This window comes from Podarcis gaigeae (genome assembly GCF_964106915.1).
Source record: "Podarcis gaigeae genome assembly, chromosome: 14".
NCBI classification, from domain to species: domain Eukaryota; kingdom Metazoa; phylum Chordata; class Lepidosauria; order Squamata; family Lacertidae; genus Podarcis; species Podarcis gaigeae.
The window spans coordinates 5891189-5911640 of NC_139690.1; the positions used below are offsets into that span (position 1 = coordinate 5891189).

General features: G+C 45.6%; 1 protein-coding gene across 1 annotated transcript in view; it reads right to left on the reverse strand.

Moving 5' to 3' along the window:
• Positions 1 to 4827: 4827 nt before the first annotated feature.
• The window catches only part of AQP9 (aquaporin 9), a 31234-nt gene continuing 15609 nt past the window's right edge, over positions 4828 to 20452 (reverse strand). The window contains exons 4-7 of the mRNA XM_083712905.1: positions 17730 to 17867; positions 13698 to 13816; positions 11514 to 11731; positions 4828 to 7350 (exon numbers count right to left, since the gene is read on the reverse strand). Coding sequence (XP_083569031.1) covers positions 7161 to 7350; positions 11514 to 11731; positions 13698 to 13816; positions 17730 to 17867 — 665 coding nt within the window. The 3' untranslated portion in view covers positions 4828 to 7160. The remainder of the gene's footprint in view (positions 7351 to 11513; positions 11732 to 13697; positions 13817 to 17729; positions 17868 to 20452) is intronic.

Here is a 20452-nt window from a genome sequence, read left to right on the forward strand (position 1 = left end):
AGCTTTAGCCAAGATAAGTGCTTGGAGACGCATGAACAGCGAAGCTGGACACATAATTTTGAGTGGACTTCGTGATGAGCAGCTATCATTAATAAATAGTACAGATGATGCATCTCAAATCTTAAGAGATATTGAGCGCGTGTATGGAGAATCTAGCATAAACTGCTTCAGAAACTTGGTGTGTAAATTAACCAGAGTGAGGATGAATTCAAAAGAGGACTTCACAGAGCACATCAACAAGTTTACTGAGATTATTCAAAGAATTGATTTGACTCCCAAAGCTTTTGATGAAGATACAAAGATAGCATTTTTGTTATCATCACTTGGACCACGCTTTAGCGCATTTGTAAGTTTGATGGATCATAGACAAGGTCTGACTTTTAAAGATTTGATTGGTTATTTAAAAGAAGAATGCAGAGATAGAGCTGAATCTCCAGTGAGAAATGCTAGAAGCAAAGACAGCAGTTATGCATCTAGACAATGTACAAAGTCCAAAGAGATGCCTAAGAAAGTGATTTGTTTCAATTGTAACAAAGAAGGACACATTGCAAAGAATTGCAGAGCTCCTAAAGCCAAGAAACCCCACCCCTTTCAGCCAAAAGGAGAAAAGAAGGGGAAATGTGAATGCACATGGCTACTGCAAGAAAGAAATTTAACTGTCCAGAATCGTGAGAATAAACGTAATAAATGGATTTTAGATTCAGGAGCAAATTCGCATTTTTCATATAAAAAGGACTATTTTAATGAGATAAATGATGAAGAAGGATCTGAAATTGAGATTGCAGATGGCAACATTGTTAAAGCAAAAGGTGCAGGTTCCATGAGTCTGAAATGCAATATAAACAATGAATGCATTGAGAACACAATCTCTAGAGTTTTGTATGTACCAGAGCTGAGCTGCAATTTAATCAGCGTGTCCACTTTGGACAAGAAAGGTTTCCAGATCACATTTGGAAATGGAGAATGTAAAGTGAGTAGAAATGGCAAAGTGTTTGCTCAAGCAAAGCTAATCAATTGTGTATATGAGCTTGATCTTTCAGAGAATCAGTCTGCAAAAGTGGCACATTCCAGCCAGAAGGATGAAGCAGATCTGGACCTATGGCACAGAAGGCTTGGACATAGAGACACCAACGTCATTCTGGATCTACAGAAAAGAGATCTTGTAAGAGGTTTGCAGGTAAAGCAGAGCAACAAAGCTCCAGCAAAGTGCATAAGCTGTATTACTGAGAAGACTGTAAAACCTTCATTTCCACGTTGTGCAGAACAAAGAAGCAACAAAGTGCTTGACATAGTGCACACTGACATATGTGGACCCATGAATGTTCCCTCACTGGGAAAGAATAGATACATTTTAATATTTCTGGATGACTTTTCAAAATTTTGTGTTGTATATTTCCTCAAAGAGAAGAGTGAGACAGTGGACAAGCTCCAGGAATACATTGCCATGGTCAAGAATAAATTCCAAAGAGCTCCAGCTGTGCTAATGAGCGACAATGGAGGTGAGTACTGCTCAAATGAAATACAGGCTCTCCTGGCCAAGGAAGGAATTGCACACGTAACCACAATTCCTTACACACCACAGCAGAATGCCATAGCTGAGAGAAAGTTTAGGTCCATTATGGACATGACAAGGTGCATGCTAAAGGATGCATGTTTGCCACAGAAGCTGTGGGCCGAAGGAGTGTACACGTCGGTCTATTTGCAGAATAGACTGCCAACTAAAGGTGCAGAGCGCACACCATTTGAACTTTGGCATGGGGAAGCTCCCAATCTGTCGCACATACGTGTATTTGGAAGTCCGTGTTACTTCCACGTGCCCAAGGAACACAGACACAAGCTTGACTCCAGGGCAAAAGCAGGTATCCTTGTGGGATACGCCTCTGGAGGCAAAGGATACAGAATTATGGACTTACAAACTGGTAAGACAAATGCATACCATGCAGTTTATTTTGATGAATATGGAAAAGTAAACACTAAGAACACTGTTGTGGATTCTTCAGATGAGTCAGAAAGGACTCAAGAGTTTGTATATTTCCCTTTTGAGACCCCACAAAGTAATAATCTGCCTTCGAGTGTTACAGCGCCCCCTACAGGCAACGCACCAGAAGACGCAGAGGACCAGAACCCTGGCGGCACCAGAGACGAAGATGAGGACTCAGATGGGGACATGCCTGCGTTGGAGGAGGATGAGGAAGCTGATGCGGTCGCAGAACCAGAGGTCAGGCGCTCGTCCAGAACCAACAAAGGTGTCCCACCATTACGGTTGTCCTACTTTGCAGGGTCGGCGTTTCCACAGGAACCTTCCACTTGGGAAGAGATACAGGAGATGCCAGCTGCAGAAGCCAGTCTCTGGAGGAAGGCCGCGCAGGAGGAGATGGATGCACTGCATCAGAACAAGACCTGGACACTCACTGAGCTGCCTCCCGGTAAGAAGGCCATTGGCAGTAAATGGGTTTTCAAGGTTAAGAAGGGGTCAGAAGGAGAAGTGCAGCGCTACAAAGCTAGACTTGTAGCACAGGGATTTTCACAGCGTTTTGGTGAAGACTATGATGAAGTTTTTGCACCAACGGTGAGGTACAGCAGCGTAAGAATGCTTTTAATCATTGCAGCCTCCAAGAAAATGAGGGTGAAACACATAGACATTGCTACCGCTTTTCTACATGGGCAGATTTCTGAAGAAATTTATATGAAACAGCCCAAAGGTTTTGTAAAACCACATGAGGCACATTTAGTGTGCAAACTCCAGAAAGGACTTTATGGACTTAAACAGGCTGCTAGAGCCTGGAACCAGAAGTTGCATAAAATGCTGATGCAACTTGGGTACAAGCAAGGCGACGCTGACAAGTGCTTGTACGGTAAGTCAAATAATGGACAATTCTCATATATCCTAGCATTTGTTGATGACCTGATTATTGCCACAGCAAGTGAAAAAGACTATACACAGATAGTAAAACACCTTAGCAAAGAGGTGGAGGTCAAGGAGCTAGGAGATGTCCAGTACTACCTCGGGATCCAGGTGGAAAGAGAAGAGGACGGCTCATTTCTTCTCAGCCAAAGACAGAAGATCCACGAGCTAATTGAGCACATGCAGATGCAAGACGCACATCCAGTTGCTACACCGATGGCTACTGACTTCCTGAAGAATCAGCAGGATTCGAAGCAGTTGCCAGACAACAATGACTACAGGTCGGCGATTGGTAAACTTTTGTATTTAGTTACCACATGTAGACCTGACTTAGCTAATGCTGTGGGGATTCTTAGCAGAAAAGTGAATTCTCCCACTGAGCATGATTGGGCAGGTGTAAAGAGGGTGGTGCGATATTTGAAGGGTACCATGAATTGTAAATTAAGGTTACCAGCCGTCAGAGACCCTAAGTTGGTTGGGTATACTGATGCGGATTGGGCTGGGGATAATGCTGATTATAAATCAACAAGTGGTCATGTTTTCATGTTTGGTGATGGACCTGTTTCATGGGGCAGATATAAACAGAGCTGTGTAGCATTATCTTCCACAGAATCAGAATACGTTGCAGCAACAGAAGCCTGCAGAGAGATCGCCTGGCTTGATCAACTCATAAAGGACTTTGGGTTGGTGAGAAAAGGGCCAGTCAGCTTGCTAGAGGACAATCAAAGTTGCCTGAAGCTGACACAGAGTGAGAAGTTCCTGGCCAGAACAAAACACATTGGGGTTAAATACCACTACATACGCCAGATGATCCAGGATGGACTTGTGGAACTATCCTACTGCAGCACCCAAGAGATGACTGCTGACATCCTGACGAAACCCCTACCAAGAGAGAGTTTCCAGAATCTACGTGTCAAGCTGGGACTCTGGGTGGTTGAATAAAGTTGTTTATGTTTTGTATAATGTTGTATTGCCTGAGAAGGGGTATGTGGGATGTAAACACAGGAGCAGTCAATGTCAACATTCCTAGAGTGTACATGTTAGAACATGGGGAGGGATGTCTGTCCAGCAAGCAGGTAAACTTCCTGGGGACGGACTTCTTCCGCATGTGACCAGAGGTGGGTGTGGCCTCACCTGTGCAGGTAAATGATAAAAGCACAGGGCAGGCAGCCATTCTCTCTTGCCTCTTGCCTCTCTCTCTGCCATCTTCCTTCGATGAGGAAACATCTAAGGATGCCCTCTTGGCTCTCAACCAAGAGAGGACAGTACTATCTTCCTATAAGATAGTTTCTAAGTGTATGTAACCTTTTTAAGCCTGCCTACCTTCTGGGATCATATTGTGAACAGAACGTGAGTAAACTCTTTTATACTTTTATAAAGACTGTGTCGTGTCTTGTATTTTAAGAGGGAACAAAGGGGAATTTACCAGAGTAATTATTATAGAGGTTCTAGCGAACCTGTGCAAGCGTTACCGTTGCGAACTTAAAGGGGAAAGTCTATAAACTCTGCTGATATTTTGGGAACTTGTTAGCACAAGTTGGATAAGGATATAGTTAGTCAATATATCCTCTCCTGCACCCCAGAACATTCCCACAGATTCTGCACCTGGAGCCATGCCCCCCTAACACTACACCACTGCTTCTAAAAACTGTATTACCCAGGGAGGCCTTTCAAACCTGCAATGCTCTTCCAACCGGATCTTTGATGTTTCTGTCGTAACACTGTGTTTTTAATCTGTATGCTGCCTTGTGATATAGGAAAGTCCGGCTTATAAATATTTCAGCAGGTCTTGGCCTCCTACATAGGCCAATTTTGCTTTTTGATCTCATTAGCTAAGAGGGAGTTCTGACACACACACACACACACACACACACACACACACACACACACACAGCTTCTTTTGCCCCAGATAAACCTTTGAGTTACCAGAAGACAAAAAAAAAACACTTTATTTGTGGTCATTATCAGTGTATATATAAAAATCAGAGAAGGCTCTCTACTCTCTTTCCACTGCTGGAAACCAGGAGGGGGGGGGGAGAGAGGGGGACAGCGTGCACTTCTGCCACCAAAGACTAAGGCCCAAGCACCTCCTGCCCATTCTGTGGTGGAGAAAAAGTTGGCTGGTTGCTGGTTGTGTCCTGCAAAGAGTTTTGGAACCACTTAAGTAGGTATAAATACTTTCCGTTGAAAGGCTAATCCTTGGGTGACATGCCAAGGAAGAAAGAGTAGGAGAAAATATGGCACATTGCAGAACTTCCCTGACAAATTTAGCATTACTGAAAGATGCAGAGGTGCTGTTGGTGTTGTTTGGTGATAGACTCCTCCCCACATTTACCATTAATAAACATGGGGCACAGTCTGCTGGGAAGTTGTTATTGTAGGTGTTGGTGGAACTTGTGTAGGAAGGAGAGTGTTCAGGTGGATTGGGCCCTGTGGGTCAGACCTGCCTGTCTCCTGCATGGCATGTTTAAAAGTCCTCTGTGCACAGGGCGCCCTGTCTAATGTGTTCCTCCCACTCTTTTGTGCAGAGATGGCTAAAGTGTAGCTGCCTTTCCCTGATGTTGTCCGACTACAACTCCCATCACTCTTGAACATTAGCTATGCCTTGGGCTGAGGCTGATGGGAGTTGGGAGTCTAGCAACATCTGGAGGGCCATGGGGGGGTCACCCCTGCATTGGAGTTGCTGCTTTGGCCTTTGAGCCTAACAACCACTTCGTTTGAGCCTAACAACCAGCCTAAATGCCCACTTCGTTCCCAAACTGTGGAATTGCTTGATTGAACTGTTACAGGTGGAAGATGTGAGTGGAATGAGAGGGGTACATTTGTAAAATGTTTTTTCCCCTCCAGAGCATTTGCCCCCAAAGGTGGGGGTGCATAAAATCAGAAAAGTGTATTTTGTGGATGGATACTGATGAACAGATGTCATAGGAACAGCAAAGTTATGTTAGTGATGCGTGTATTTAAACACACGACAGTGAAATTAGATGGGGCTGGAGACGCAAACCAAGAAACACAGGAAGAGAAGTACAGGGAACTCTTCTAGTTTAGGAAGATCCCGTTAAGATTAAGATATCTGGCATGGGAAGTAAATCTGAGCACTTGGAAGTGCCTGGAATAAAGCCTTTGGTGTCCCAAACTTTAGTGCCCCAAAAAGTTAGAGACTGACAATTTAAAATTTGGTTTTTCCAATATTCAGTTCTCCACATCCATATATATATTTATATCTCTCCACAAAGATTTCCAGGATTTTAATGTGCATTTCTTCTAAAATACACATTTTTGCATCCAATTTGCCTAATTTAAAAAATATTTCCTCCCAATAGAATGCATTTTGTATATTTTCACATATTTGCATTTTTATACACATAATATGTGTGTGTGTGTTTACTCTTTTGGTTGAAGGATTGCATCACAAAAGTTAGAAAAGTTCTTTTCCATATATTTTGAGAAAGTGTATAAGAAAGCATATATTAGTGAAAACAATACACAAAATGCAAAAATGCATTCTATCAGGGGAAATGGGATCCAGAAGCCAGCCAGGAGCCTCTGGCGAAACTGGCAAATATGGCAGGAAAGGAATGAGTCTTTCCTATTGTTTGTTCCCAGCATTCAGTTATGTAGGGGTAGACTGCCCTTGAAGATGGAGTCCCCCCATCAGCCTTCACAAGCATTGTTATACGTATCTGCCATCACTGGTCTAATCTTCCATGAAAACCATCTAAGTTAATTGCTGTTTGATAGCTGTGCTGTTAATGCCTTTAAAACACAGCCAGGTCAACCTCATTTAAGGTTATCTCATTCAAGGGTGTATTTTCTTTTTTAAAAAACCCCTCAACCCTGTAAAATATAGCCCTTTTCAACAGATGCTTTTGGCAGTAATGAGTCTCTGCTAGTGGCACCACGGAACAATTAACAGCCTCTGTCTGCAGCTTGTTGACATGAACCTCACTCATTAGTGGTTAATTAGGTGACATTATTTAAATTGCATAGGCTGCATTAGCAGGTCAGGTGACTGCTCCCCCTTTTAGATTCGTGGGTGGGGGTGGGAACTGGACCTCAGCTGCGCAGAGAGGATGGCAAACATCCTTCGCCAGGCGATGCAGCCATCTCCCCGTTCCCTTCCCACCTGTCCTGCAATGCAAAGGAGACGGAGGTTCAGCAGCCTGGCCCGACTCTCAAGACCCTCTTTTTTTCACGTGGCCCACCTGGCAAGGGCTGCTCGGGGGGGGGGGGGGGGCATGTCCATTGTCCCTTTTTAAATGGAAGTGTGGAGCGACTTCTCTTCCTCCATGTTTGTGAGGGTGTATTTCTCATGTTCTGTGTTGCGCTGGGGTGGCTCCCGAGGGGCGTGGTGAAGTTCAATGAAGAGCATGTAGATAGCAGTTCCGATAGCTGCCCCAACCATCGGGCCGACGATAGGGACCCACCAAAAGTGGTGGCCAGCCCTGGGTGAAGAGAGAGAGAGAGAGAGAGATTAACATTCCAGTGTTTTCAATGCCTACATTTTTGTAGACCTGATTTGTGGTGGCTCCCCACTTCCACTTGATATGGAAGGGGGGGGGATGTCTTCTTCACCTTCTTCTTCGCTACAATATATCAATTTATTTCCAATTGTCAATGTCAAAAGGGACTAAAATCTATAAAATTCATAGAAAATCAACGTGCCAGTTTGCTCAATTTCTCTAGGACTCCATCAGACCTCCCCTGTCCAGCATAATCCCTCAAGCAAGGTGTTAAGACCCTAATCCTGTCAAATCGCTCTGATCAGCCTTTCCTCCAGGCAATGTCAGGTGGCAGACTATGCATATTTGAGACCATTGTTTTCTCATCCCCAGGAAGTGTTTATCTGTGCATATCTCCAGCTCTGCATATTCCCCCCTCCCTCCTCCATATGTTAATCTGTGTAACCCAACCTCCCTTTAATATATTCATGATGTAATCTGTGTAACCAAACCTCTCTTTAATGTATTCATGACGTGTTTTGCACTGTATTCTGGGACATGGAGGGAGTTTCAAAAACTCATGTCACCCCTTTCTCACTGTTCAATCTCACCTTGAACCTGTTGCGCAATAAACTTGGATCTTCTGCAGTTTGCTCCTGTCTATGGCTGAGCTCATTTTTCCTCCGCAGGGACCCGCGGACTTAGTCCGATGAGCTGGGTGGCAGAGCAGCCTCGCACCCAGATTTTGCCGTAACACACTATCAACTGTCTCTCCAATGTGGTGAGGCAATGTGGTACTGAAGATTTGAATGGGCCACTGTGCTTTCAGTTAAAAGCTTCCTATCCGTGGGAAAAGCTACCTCAGCCCTGGTAGAACCTCTCCTGGTATGTCCCACGGAGGACCTTACGGTCTTCAAACAAAAACATCTTGGAGGTCCCGGGCCACAGGGAGGTCAGGCTGGCCTCAACCAGAGCCAGGGCTTTTTTGGCTGTGGCCCCGATCTGGTGGAACACTCTGTCACAAGAGACTAGGGCCCTGCGGGACTTGACATCTTTCCGCAGGGCCTGCAAGATGGAGCTGTTCCACCAGGCCTTTGGCCAAGGCACAGTCTGACCCCCTCCTTCTGTATAATCCTCATAGCACTCTAGCCCAATGGTTGCCATTAATTTGATTCTGCATTGATTTTAGAATGAATTGATTTTAGAATGCTGTGTTACTTTTATTGTTGTTAGCCGCTCTGAGCCCAGCTTCGGCTGGGGAGGGCAGGATATAAATAAATTATTATTATTATTATTATTATTATTATTATTATTATTATTATTACTCCTTGCTAGGTTGTTAAAGGCAAAGGAGCAGAGCCAGTAAATGGATCTGCAAGGGACCCATCTTGGCTACTGTCACGCTTTGGGTGCAGCCATGTGGGGCTTGGTTTGGCAACAGGCAGAGCTTGTTTTGAGGGGCACCCTGTTCTGTTTGCAGGCTACCATTGCTGATTAGAGCAGGGGGGTGGGAACCCCTTTGACATGGCACCTTGTAGCTGAAGCACTGCAACATCTTACATTTTAAGGACCAGGCCTGACAGCCTGCAGACAAAACCTCTTGAATTGGAAGTTTATCCTCATTTTGAAATGCAACAGAAATCACGTCACAGTGCAGTGAGGCTAGCAGGGGTGGAATTGGGTAATATGGTGCCCTGAGCGAGGACAAAATCTGCACCCCCCCAATACTTCTTATTTTCACAATAATTCCTTTTGGTACAGTTACTTATTATTATTGTTTTGCACACCCTTGGCTCAGCACCCGGGGGGGGGGGGGAAACCACCCACACTTCCCTAAATCTCAAAACAAAAAAAATTCCTTCCAGTAGCACCTTAAAGACCAACTAAGTCAGTTCTTGGTATGAGCTTTCGTGTGCATGCACACTTCTTCAGAACTCTTCAGAACTCTTCAGAACTCTTCAGAACTTCTTCAGAACTCTTCCCTAAATCTGGCATTGATGCCAGCCACACTGGAGGCTGCGGGAACGACAGCACCAGGAGCTCTGTTGGAAGGAAGCTCATATTCTTATTAGAGTCTCCCAAGAACAATTGACTGTTTTCTCTGCTCCGATTAGAAAGAGTTGCTTCTGTGTGTCCTCTAGGGGTCAGCCTTGCAACACGATGGAGGCGAAGGCAGAGGCATCGTCTCCATCACTCAGAATTCCTCCACCATCCTCTGTCTTTTCTGAGCCTTGGCACTCAGGGAATATGCCTCTTATTTCAGTGAGCTTTTTAGAACCGCTCCTGCTTCCACAGCCAGGTGAAAGAGCTTCAGCTTAGAGCTTCAGCTTAGCGCTAAACCCCTGCCCCAGGTTCAGATCTCAGTCTCTTCAGGTAAAAAAGCAGCAGGTTAGGGAAACACGACAGCCACACAGCATGTTGTTGTTTAGTCGTGTCCACCTCTTCGTGACCCCCTGGACCAGAGCATGTCAGGCACTCCTATCTTCCACTGCCTCCTGCAGTTTGGTCAAACTCATGCTGGTTTGATAACACTGTCCAACCATCTCGTCCTCTGTCGTCCCCTTCTCCTTGTGCCCTCCATATTTCCCAACATCAGGGTCTTTTCCAGGGAGTCTTCTCTTCTCATGAGGTGGCCAAAGTCTTGGAGCCTCAGCTTCACGATCTGTCCTTCCAGTGAGCACTCAGGGCTGATTTCCTTCAGAATGGAGAGGTTTGATCTTCTTGCAGTCCATGGGACTCTCAAGAGTCTCCTCCAGCACCAGAATTCAAAAATATTGGAAAATATCGCCACACAGCATACAACTGTGTTTTAACATGGAAGTTCCTGGGAAGGGGCCCCCACTGAAACTACTACTACTTCTGCTGCTAAACCACAGACAGAACAAGCCAGAGTCCGGCTTCTGGTATTCTGTAAACCTGGACTCCTACCACAAGCCAAGAACATACCTTGGTAATTGCTCAGGGCTTGTTTGGAGTGAAGCCAATTCAAAAGACAAGACGGACTCTCTTGAGAAGCGTGCAGCACCATGCTGGCCTTTCACATTAAATCATAGTTTGTTTTACATTATGGTTTAATGTGGCATTAAAACTGGGCCATAATAATAATAATATTTTTTTATTTATATCCCGCCCTTCCCGGTTCAAAAACCGGGCTCAGGGCAGCTAACGACAAATTTAAAACACTTTTAAACACTTTATTATAAAATCAGCATTAAAATGCAGCATAAAAACATGAACAACAATAAAATTCAAAAATCAAAAATCAATTAGCTAATCCCCAGGGATTATCTGGCTGAATTGGTCCTACTTGGGCCGGCGAGGAGGCCAGGGGAGAATTAGCTGTGGGGTCTCAGAGCGGGTGATCTTCACAAAAGGCGAGGGGGAAGGAAGAGAAGGGAAATAAAAGATCAGGCTGAATTCAAATTAAAGGCCAGGTGGAATAAGACAGCTTCAGATAGATAGATGATAGAGATAGAGATAGAGATAGAGATAGAGATAGAGATAGAGATAGAGATAGAGATAGAGATAGAGATAGAGATAGAGATTAGATATAGATATAGATATAGATATAGATATAGATTAGATATAGATATAGATATAGATATAGATATAGATATAGATATAGATATAGATATAGATATAGATATAGATATAGATAGATCCATATGCTGATATCTATGGGGCAGAGTGGTGGTTCTGCCCATCTCTGCTTTTGCTGGCCAGGGTGAGGAGCTACTTCAGAGTAGCAGCCAAGAGACTGAGCTATGAGTCAGAATCTCACCCCTGCCATGAACACGGATCTCATGAAGTGACTTTAAACTAGTCACTCTGTCTCCGACTGAGGGTAATAATGATGATTTACAGGATTGCTCTAAGGATTACAGCAAAGTAATTCACGTGAAAACAATGATAAGAACATAAGACAACCTGCTGGATCAGGCCAGGATCCTGTGCTTGACCAGATGACCGTGGGAAGCTTGCTGGCCAGATATGAGGGAAACATCAACCTTTCCCACAGACCCCACCTATGAGCAAAGCCATCATGGATCATGGCCCTTGATAGCCACATCCTCCGTTAATTTGTCTAATGCTCTTTTAAAGCCATCCCAGCTTTTAAATGGTTCCACAAATGCAGTTTATCCTTCTGCCAAGGCGAGCGGACTTACGTGAAGACTTCGGGCCCCCATCCAGCAAAGTAGGTGAAGAGGCGTGGGGACAGGTCTCTGGCAGGGTTCATGGCACAGCCACTGTTCCTAGCCATGGAAGACGTCAGCAGTATGATGACCAGGCCAATGGCAATGGGCTCCAGCCCCTTCGGCACAGGAAGGTTGCACGGGTCAAAAACAGCAAAAATACCCAGGAGAAGGATGGCTGTCGACATCACCTGGTCAGTGAAAAGCAGGCGGATTCAGCTCAGGACCAGCCCAATACATTTGGGTACCAGAAAAGGGTACCTCCCCCACCCTGACCAGGGAAGAAGGGGGGAATGAAGATTGACAACAGGAACAAGGGGCCGGGGGGGCGGGGCGGTGAATATTGACATTGGGGTCTGCTGCCCCTGTGAATCCTGCCACCTGAAGCTGTCGCTTCACGGATTGGCCAGCCCTGGATGAAGTTTTACATCTGGATCCATTGTCTCAGTGGATCCTACCGCCTGAGGCAGTTGCCTTACTTGGCCTCATGGGTGGGCTGGCCCTGCCAGGAAGAAGTAATTTTTATTATTGAGGGAGTGCTCAGCCGCTCCCACAAAACTTTTAAAAGACTTCCCTTTAAAAAGCCACCACAGTTAGCAGCGGCCAGGGGCACTGTAGGCAGCCTCGCCAGCTGCCTATGCATATAGGAAAGGCCAGCTGAGGACATTGTGGGGTCCTCAGGAAGTGCAGGCACCTGGGGAGGCTGCAGACCACCAGAGAGATGGTTTGCAGAATTAAAGAGAGGATTCTCAAGTAAGGTAAGCAGAACAAAATGCCCACACGCTGTAATTTTTGAATAAAATGTCTTATTAATTGATGTGAAATGTTTGACAAGAATGTAGAAGAAAATTTCAGCACAGAACCCAGTGGCTTCAGCCCTCCCCCCCGCCCCCAAATGGTGGTAGAAAGGTTGCATGAGCAGAGCTGCCCCCCAATGAGCCCTTGATACGGGACTACTCCTGTGCCCAGTTTCCAGTACACAAGGTTGGAAAATCCCTGGCCCAAAACTTGGGGTGTGGGGAGGTCCTACAGAGACTTTGAGCCCCCAAAGGTGGTGAAGATTCCAGCTTCCTCATACCCAGTTTTACACCACAGTTCCTAACATTATTGCTTTCTTACTCCACTTTGTGCTAACCAGCTTCCAAATCCATTTCGCAGGGCTGGAAAAATAAAATTGCCTTGGAATTTGGCACAGCTGGTTCCTGGGCAATGGGAATGTTATTCCAGCCCTAAAGTCCTGTTTTCACCCCATGCCTTCCCAGTGGCTCAGGCGTGTAATAGCAGTAGGGAGTCACCTTACCCCATATATGCCCGCTCAAGTGCTTCAGCCTGCAGAACTGGCACTGTTACAGGTGCTACGTCATCCCCATTCCACACACGGACATAGTTCATCATTTAGTGTGGTAGAGCCTACACTTCGGAACTCCCTGCCTATTGACACCAGGTAGGTGCTTTGCTTTACTCTTTTTGGCGCCTGCATAAAATGTTTTTGTTTAGGCAAGTCTCTCCAGTAAGGTAGAAATTTTACGTAGGTATTTTATCTCTCTTTAGCCACTGTAGATTTCAATTCATCTGTTTAATGGTTTTATATACTTGATTTTATGGGACGCGGCTGGCGCTGATCAGAAGGTCGGCGGTTCGAATCCCCGCGACGGGGTGAGCTCCCGTTGCTCGATCCCTGCTCCTGCCAACCTAGCAGTTCGAAAGCACGTCAAAGTGCAAGTAGATAAATAGGTACCACTCCGGTGGGAAGGTAAACGGTGTTTCCATGCACTGCTCTGGTTCGCCAGAAGCTGCTTAGTCATGCTGGCCACATGACCTGGAAGCTGTACGCCGGCTCCCTCGGCCAATAAAGCGAGATGAGCGCTGCAACCCCAGAGTCGGTCACGACTGGACCTAATGGTCAGGGGTCTCTTTAGCTTTACTATTCTTGATTTTAACTGTGTTTTCCCGGCCCCTCAGAGAATCTTAATCTTTTATTTTAATTTTATGTAGACTTCTTGTTTTACAATCAAGTGGTATATCAGTTTTGTTAAATAAACACATGAAAGCACTTAGTAGTGGAATCCTCAGCTCAGTCACTCCAGCTCCCATAATCCTGCCTGCTAGATGCCCAGCTGAGCCGCACAGGAGACAGGTTTAAATGGGTGAAATTACCTGATCTGAAAATCCATTTGCCACGGACAGATACTCCTCTGGGTAAGTTGCAAAAATATGTGCCGTTTTATTTACTCCTGTGACGGTGAGCTTTCCCCCAGTGTAGAACATCAATAAATCTAAGGGGAAATGATGGTTAATAAATATTAAGCATTTAAACAGCATATTTCAGAGCACGTCATAGAAGGGAACTGCAGGTGCTTGGTACACACACACACACACACACACACACACACACACACACATTCCCCCCCCATTAAAACCCTTCAGGTGGGGCACATTCCTGAACTAACCACTGTTCTCTCCTTGCGGGAGAGGGGAGATTTAATTACTCATTTCCTCTTTGCAGCCAGAGCAATTGCTGAGCATTTTTAATGTTTTTGTTTATTATAAATAATGATCAGAATTATTTTTTTATGACTGCAAAGAGGAGACCTAGAATTAAAGCCTTCCGCCATCCGCAGCAGGGAACAGGGGCTGACTGACTAAGGGTCAACCCAGGAATGTTGGCCATGGCAAAGGACAGGAGACAAGCAGGGGCAAAAGTCTCTTGAAAAGAAAGGGGCAAGGAGGAGCCTTCTAATTAAGGAGACAGATCCTCTGAAAAGAGGAGTTTGTTGCTAGTCCACATGGGACAAGTGGAGGCAAAAAATAACTAACTAATTAAGTAATTAATCTGTCACATCTGAAGAAAGGCAGGAAGGACTCACACACTTTGGCAGAAACCTTTTATAGATTTTCTGGGAATAAAACAAATGAGAGTGAACAACGAGTGAAGTTAATTGTGGAGAAAATGGCTTCAGTGGAAGCAAACCCCAGTCTGAAAACTTGGACTGCCCTCTCATACCCTCCAACATTTCTCCGATGAAAATAGGGACATCTCATTCCATAATGATAATTTTACTATTTATACCCCGCACATCTTACTGGGTTGCCCCAGCTACTCTGGACACATATAAAAACATAATACATTAACATTAAAAAAACATTCCCTATACAGTGGTACCTCGGGTTACATACGCTTCAGGTTACATATGCTTCAGGTTACAGACTCTGCTAACCCAGAAATAGTACCTTGGGTTAAGAACTTTGCTTCAGGATGAGAACAGAAATCGTGCTCCGGCGGCGCGGCGGCAGCAGGAGGCCCCATTAGCTAAAGTGGTGCTTCAGGTTAGGAACAGTTTCAGGTTAAGAACAGACCTCTGGAACAGATTAAGTTCTAACCCGAGGTACCACTGTACAGGATTGCCTTCAGACAGGTTGGGGGCAGAATAATGCCATATCCTCAAACATTTCTCCAATGAAAATAGGGACATCCTAAGGAAAAGTGGGACATTCCAGGATCAAATCAGAAACTGGGACAGCTTCTCTAAATCCAGGACGTCCCTGGAAAATAGGGATACTTGGAGGGCTTGCCCTCTCCCTCCCGTCTTTCTCAGAAACATGCTTTTCTTTACCTCCCACCAAGTGTGTATGTGTGTGTGTTGTTTAGTTCAGCATCAAGTCTGATGAAGCATGATTAGGATCCTAATAAGAAGAATATTAATTAATAAATGATACCCGTTACTGTTACTTCTGTTTGTTTTCTAATGGCACAACAGGGTTACATCTAATGATTATCCCTGCAAAGTGGGTGGATACCAGCTTTCATATTTGATAGCTAAACCATATTTCTGGGCAAAATCCCTTAAAAAGTATTGTTGCACGCCAACTCAATCGCTGAGTGGTGTGAGATTCCAGGGTTTCCAGGAACTTACCCAGGGTTCAGTTTCCTAAGAATGAGGGGGCAGTGGAGACTCTAGTGTCTTTAAGATATATGGCTTATTGACACACATATATACAACTTCACAGCATTAATACCCTGAAAGGTCTTGCTTCTCTCATAGTCACAGAATCTGATTCCAGCAGAGGTCAAGCATGGCTCTGACACCCAGCGTCTGCCTGCAGTCTGCTCTCAGCTCACACACCAGCCAAGTGGCAATGGGCAAAGACCCCCATTTGCCCACTAGTACAGACGTGGGTGGCGCTGTGGTCTAAACCACTGAACCTCTTGGGCTTGCCAATCAGAAGGTCAGCGGTTTGAATCCCCGTGACGGGGTGAGCTCTTGTTGCTCAGTCTCTGCCAACCTAGCAGTTTGAAAGCACATCAAAGTGCAAGCTGATAAATACCGTATTTTTCGCTCCATAACACGCACCTGACCATAACACGCACATCGTTTTTAGAGGAGGAAAACAAGGGAAAAAACATTCTGAATGAAACAGTGGATGTATCATTTTTGGGCTTCATGCTGTGGCCACAGACATGTGATCTGATGGTGAATTTGGGGTGACCCAATGCAAAAATCCTGAGAATTCCTGTGGATCCATGCTTTGTAACCACGTTTTTGCACCATTGCAGCCCCAGGCAACAGTGGGTGCGTGATTTTTTTGGTGCAGGCTGTAGCCATGGACATGCTATGTGATCTGATGGTGAATTTGGGGTGACCCAATGCAAAGATCCTGAGAATCCCTGTGGATCCATGCTTTGTAACCACGTTTTTGCACCATTGCAGCCCCAGGCAACAGTGGGTGCGTGATTTTTTTGGTGCAGGCTGTAGCCATGGACATGCTATGTGATCTGATGGTGAATTTGGGGTGACCCAATGCAAAGATCCTGAGAATCCCTGTGGATCCATGCTTTGTAACCACGTTTTTGCACCATTGCAGCCCCAGGCAACAGTGGGTGCGTGATTTTTTTGGTGCAGGCTGTAGCCATGGACATGCTATGTGATCTGATGGTGAATTTGGGGTGACCCAATGCAAAGATCCTGAGGATCCATGTGGATCTATGCTTTGTAACCACATTTTAAGTGGGAAGCGAAGGAAAAACAAAGAAGGGACATGAGAGGGGTGTGCAGAGAAGCACCTGGCTAAGAATGCAGGAGAGGGATTTAATGGGAGGGAGGAAAGAAAGGCAAAAGTTTTCCCCCACCCAAGCCAGCCATCTCTCTCTCTCTCTCTCTCTCTCTCTCTCTCTCTCTCCCTCCCTTCCTCCCTCCCCCCTCTCTCTCTCCCTCCCCTCTCTCTCCCTCCCCCTCCCCCCTCTCTTTCTCCCTTCCCCCCTCTCTCTCCCTCTCCCCCAGCAGCACAGAGAGGAATTCCCCTCTGCTTGCCTGGAGGGGAGGGGCTTTCCCTGCTCTTTGTTCCGTTTCAGCAAACACAGCAACGAAACAGAGGAGGGTGGGCAGTAAGACCCTGAGGCAGAATGCAGGAAAGCAGCCACTTCCTCTTTTCAGGTTTCGCTTCTCCATGCAGTGCCGCGATTTGATTTTTGCATGATTTTTCGGCTCCAGGGACCACACATTCGCTCTATAACACGCACAGACATTTCCCCTTCCTTTTTAGGAGAAAAAATCTGCGTGTTATAGAGGGAAAAATACGGTAGGTACCACTCCAGCAGGAAGGTAAACGGCATTTCCGTGCGCTGCTCTGGTTTGCCAGAAGCGGCTTAGTCATGCTGGCCACATGATCCAGAAGCTGTCTGCAGACAAACACCGGCTCCCTCGGCCAATAAAGCAAGATGAGTGCCGCAACCCCAGAGTCATCTGCGACTGGACCTATCGGTCAGGGGTCCCTTTACCTTTACAGACCACTAGGGTTATTACCTCACAAGAGAAACTTGCCTGACTAGTTCAACAATAGAATTCTCCATTAAATTTTAACCCTTGCTAGATCTACGAGGACCTCAGGAATTAGACGGGACTCAGGCATCATACAGACTGACCCCACAAACTCAGAACACTATTTTCCATTGTCTACTAGCCTGTCATTTCAGTTTGGGCACCTCAAAACACATCCAATCTGGCAGGAACTACTTCTTATTATTTTTGGACTGGGGGGGGGGGGGGAGTCAGAAGCTACCTTGAAATGACATGAGATTCCTACAAGAAATTTCAACTTCTGAGTGTTCGCCAAAAGGTTTCAACCTAAGCGTAACTTTGGTCTTTGTTGGGAGGTTTCTTGAGGAGGAGGAGACTGGTCTCTTCCACTCACCGTAGTTGATCCAATAGACAGCAGCTGCTCCAACAAATGCGCCAAGAAACTGTGCTACGACGTAAACAGGGAATTTAATCCATCTTATCTTCCCCGACAGGCACATGGCAAAGGTAACGGCTGGGTTTATGTGACCACCTGAAAGAAGGAAGGTAGGGAGAAGAACAAGGGTTGGGAATAATTTTTATATGCAAGTTTTTATGAATCAGATATTTCCCTTCAGTAGATTTATTTCTTACTTATTCATTGCATTTATATCCCACCTTTCCCCCCCATGAAGCTCAAGGTGGCGTACACGGTTCTCCCTACCTTTGTTTCATCCTCACAGCAACCCTGTGAGTAGGTCAGGCTGAGAGGGAGAGTGATGGGCCCAAGGTCATCGAGTGGTTTCATGTCCTATCCTGACACTCTAATCACTACACCACTACTACAATCAGAGGTTTGGTGAAATAGTACATCCTATCATAGTATGGTGCTGGAGGAGACTCTTAAGGAGACTCCCATGGACTGCAAGAAGATCAAACCTATCCATTCTTAAGGAAATCAGCCCTGAATGCTCACTGGAAGGACAGATCCTGAAGCTGAGGCTCCAGTACTTTGGCCCCTCATGAGAAGAGAAGACTCCCTGGAAAAGACCCTGATGCTGGGAAAGATGGAGGGCACAAGGAGAAGGGGATGACAGAGGACAAGATGGTTGGACACTGTTCTTGAAGCTACCAGCATGAGTTTGACCAAACTGCGGGAGGCAGTGGAAGACAGGAGTGCCTGGCGTGCTCTGGTCCAGGGGGTCACGAAGAGTCAGACACGACTAAACGACTAAACAACAAATCATAGTACCAGCTTCATTTTGGGTGGGCGGGTGGATGATCCTTCTCTTGGTTCCATTCCAAGCCCAGTCCTTGGTGATTGTTCTGACACAGAAAGTCACAGACAGCTTGGAACCTAGGCATTTGATGGGTTGCCCTGAGCACCTGCCCAGACATGGTGATGGCTTTGGGCATGGGGAACACCCATTTAACTGTGCCACATCTGCTGAGCTCTTGCCTTGAGGCCATGCTGGCACACGGATTGCAGAAGGCCCTTCCCCCTTAGTCTCAGGTTAGACTGGCGCCAATCCTGCATGGCTTGTCAGCGCAAGTTAAAAGCAAATTTATCTTCCCACCTGCCTTTGTCTAAATTGGCACTGCTGGAGGAGGGCTGCGCCCTTGTTGAACTTAATGAATGAATGAATCTTTATTTGCATCATTGCCATCGGCCATAGCAATAAAACAACAATACGATATACAAAGGATAGAAATAAAAAGTCAATTATATAAAATACATTTTAGGGTTTTGAATCAATAGTCAAATAGTGGATCTTATTCTGATTGCCCCAGATAAAAATCTGTTGAACGTGTTGGTTTGCTGGTGCTACTGTTCTTTTAAGGTTCTGTTATGTTTTATTTATAATTTGGTTTTATTACATTCTAGGCATTATCAGTGCTTTTTTTTACCTAGAAAAAACGGTGCCAGTACTCACCACGAAGTTGTTACAGTAAGTGCCACATTTTTAATATTGGGGGGGGGGGGGGCGAAGGTGCTGGGACTGTGTACCCTTGAGGAACCCCAGAAAAAAAGCACTGGGTGTTATATTTTTTACATGATATCCTCCTCCAGGATTGGATTTTATGAAGAGCAGGCTAGAAATGCCTCAGATAGATAGATACATGCAAAGCAACCATAACTGAGGTGGTATACGGCCCCTGACTTTAATGAAATGTTTCTGATAACAGTGACCTTTGCCTGTCAAAGGGGAGCTGGGAAGAAGGGGCCCCCTCTACGTGATTCCTCTGTTTGCTTGCACTGGGGGGTCAGGGTGTTATCTCAGGCACCCGAGAGCACCTCTGATGTATCATGAGCAGCAAACACAGATAACAAAAGTTGGATAAAGGCCAGCATTGTAATGTCTTCAAAATGGTGTGACCTGCGACGAGCCACGGGGGAGTTAATTCTGAACTTTGGATTATTTCTTCTTTCACATTCTTCATCTAAGGATTGATGTCTGCTGGTTCTATGTGCTGAAGAGGTGGCTTTTCAAATTTCCTTGCCTTTTGGTTTTCTTTTAATCTGAATGAACAATTTTCTTCTCTTTCAGCAATTGCAAATATGGGCAGCGCATGGTAAGGTTTGGAGTAAGGAATTCATTTACTTTGTCACGAGGCCTTGTCCATCACTGACCGTTCCTGTCAAAAGAATAATTGTGTCTCTTGCTATGGATTCAGCCATTGAGCAGGACTGATGTGAAATGATTGACTGGTATGTGAGTGAAATGAGGGAGGGGCCACGTGCCAATGGTGGGCAGGGCCACAGGCAAAGAAGAGCAGGGCCAAGGGGAAGCGGACTTTATACAGTAGGCTGCATTCCAACCACACACAAGGCAGAGGCGTCCGTGCTGGACCTGTTCGCATTCTCTCCATCCTGCACCCAGGCAAGCATGAGGCCCTGGCCATTACTGTATTTTTTGCTCTATAAGACTCACTTTTTCCCTCCTAAAAAGTAAGGGGAAATGTGTGTGCGTCTTATGGAGCAAATGCAGGCTGCGCAGCTATCCCAGAAGCCAGAACAGCAAGAGGAATTGCTGCTTTCACTGCGCAGCGATCCCTCTTGTTGTTCTGGCTTCTGAGATTCAGAATATTTTTTTTCTTGTTTTCCTCCTCCAAAAACGAGGTGCGTCTTGTGGTCTG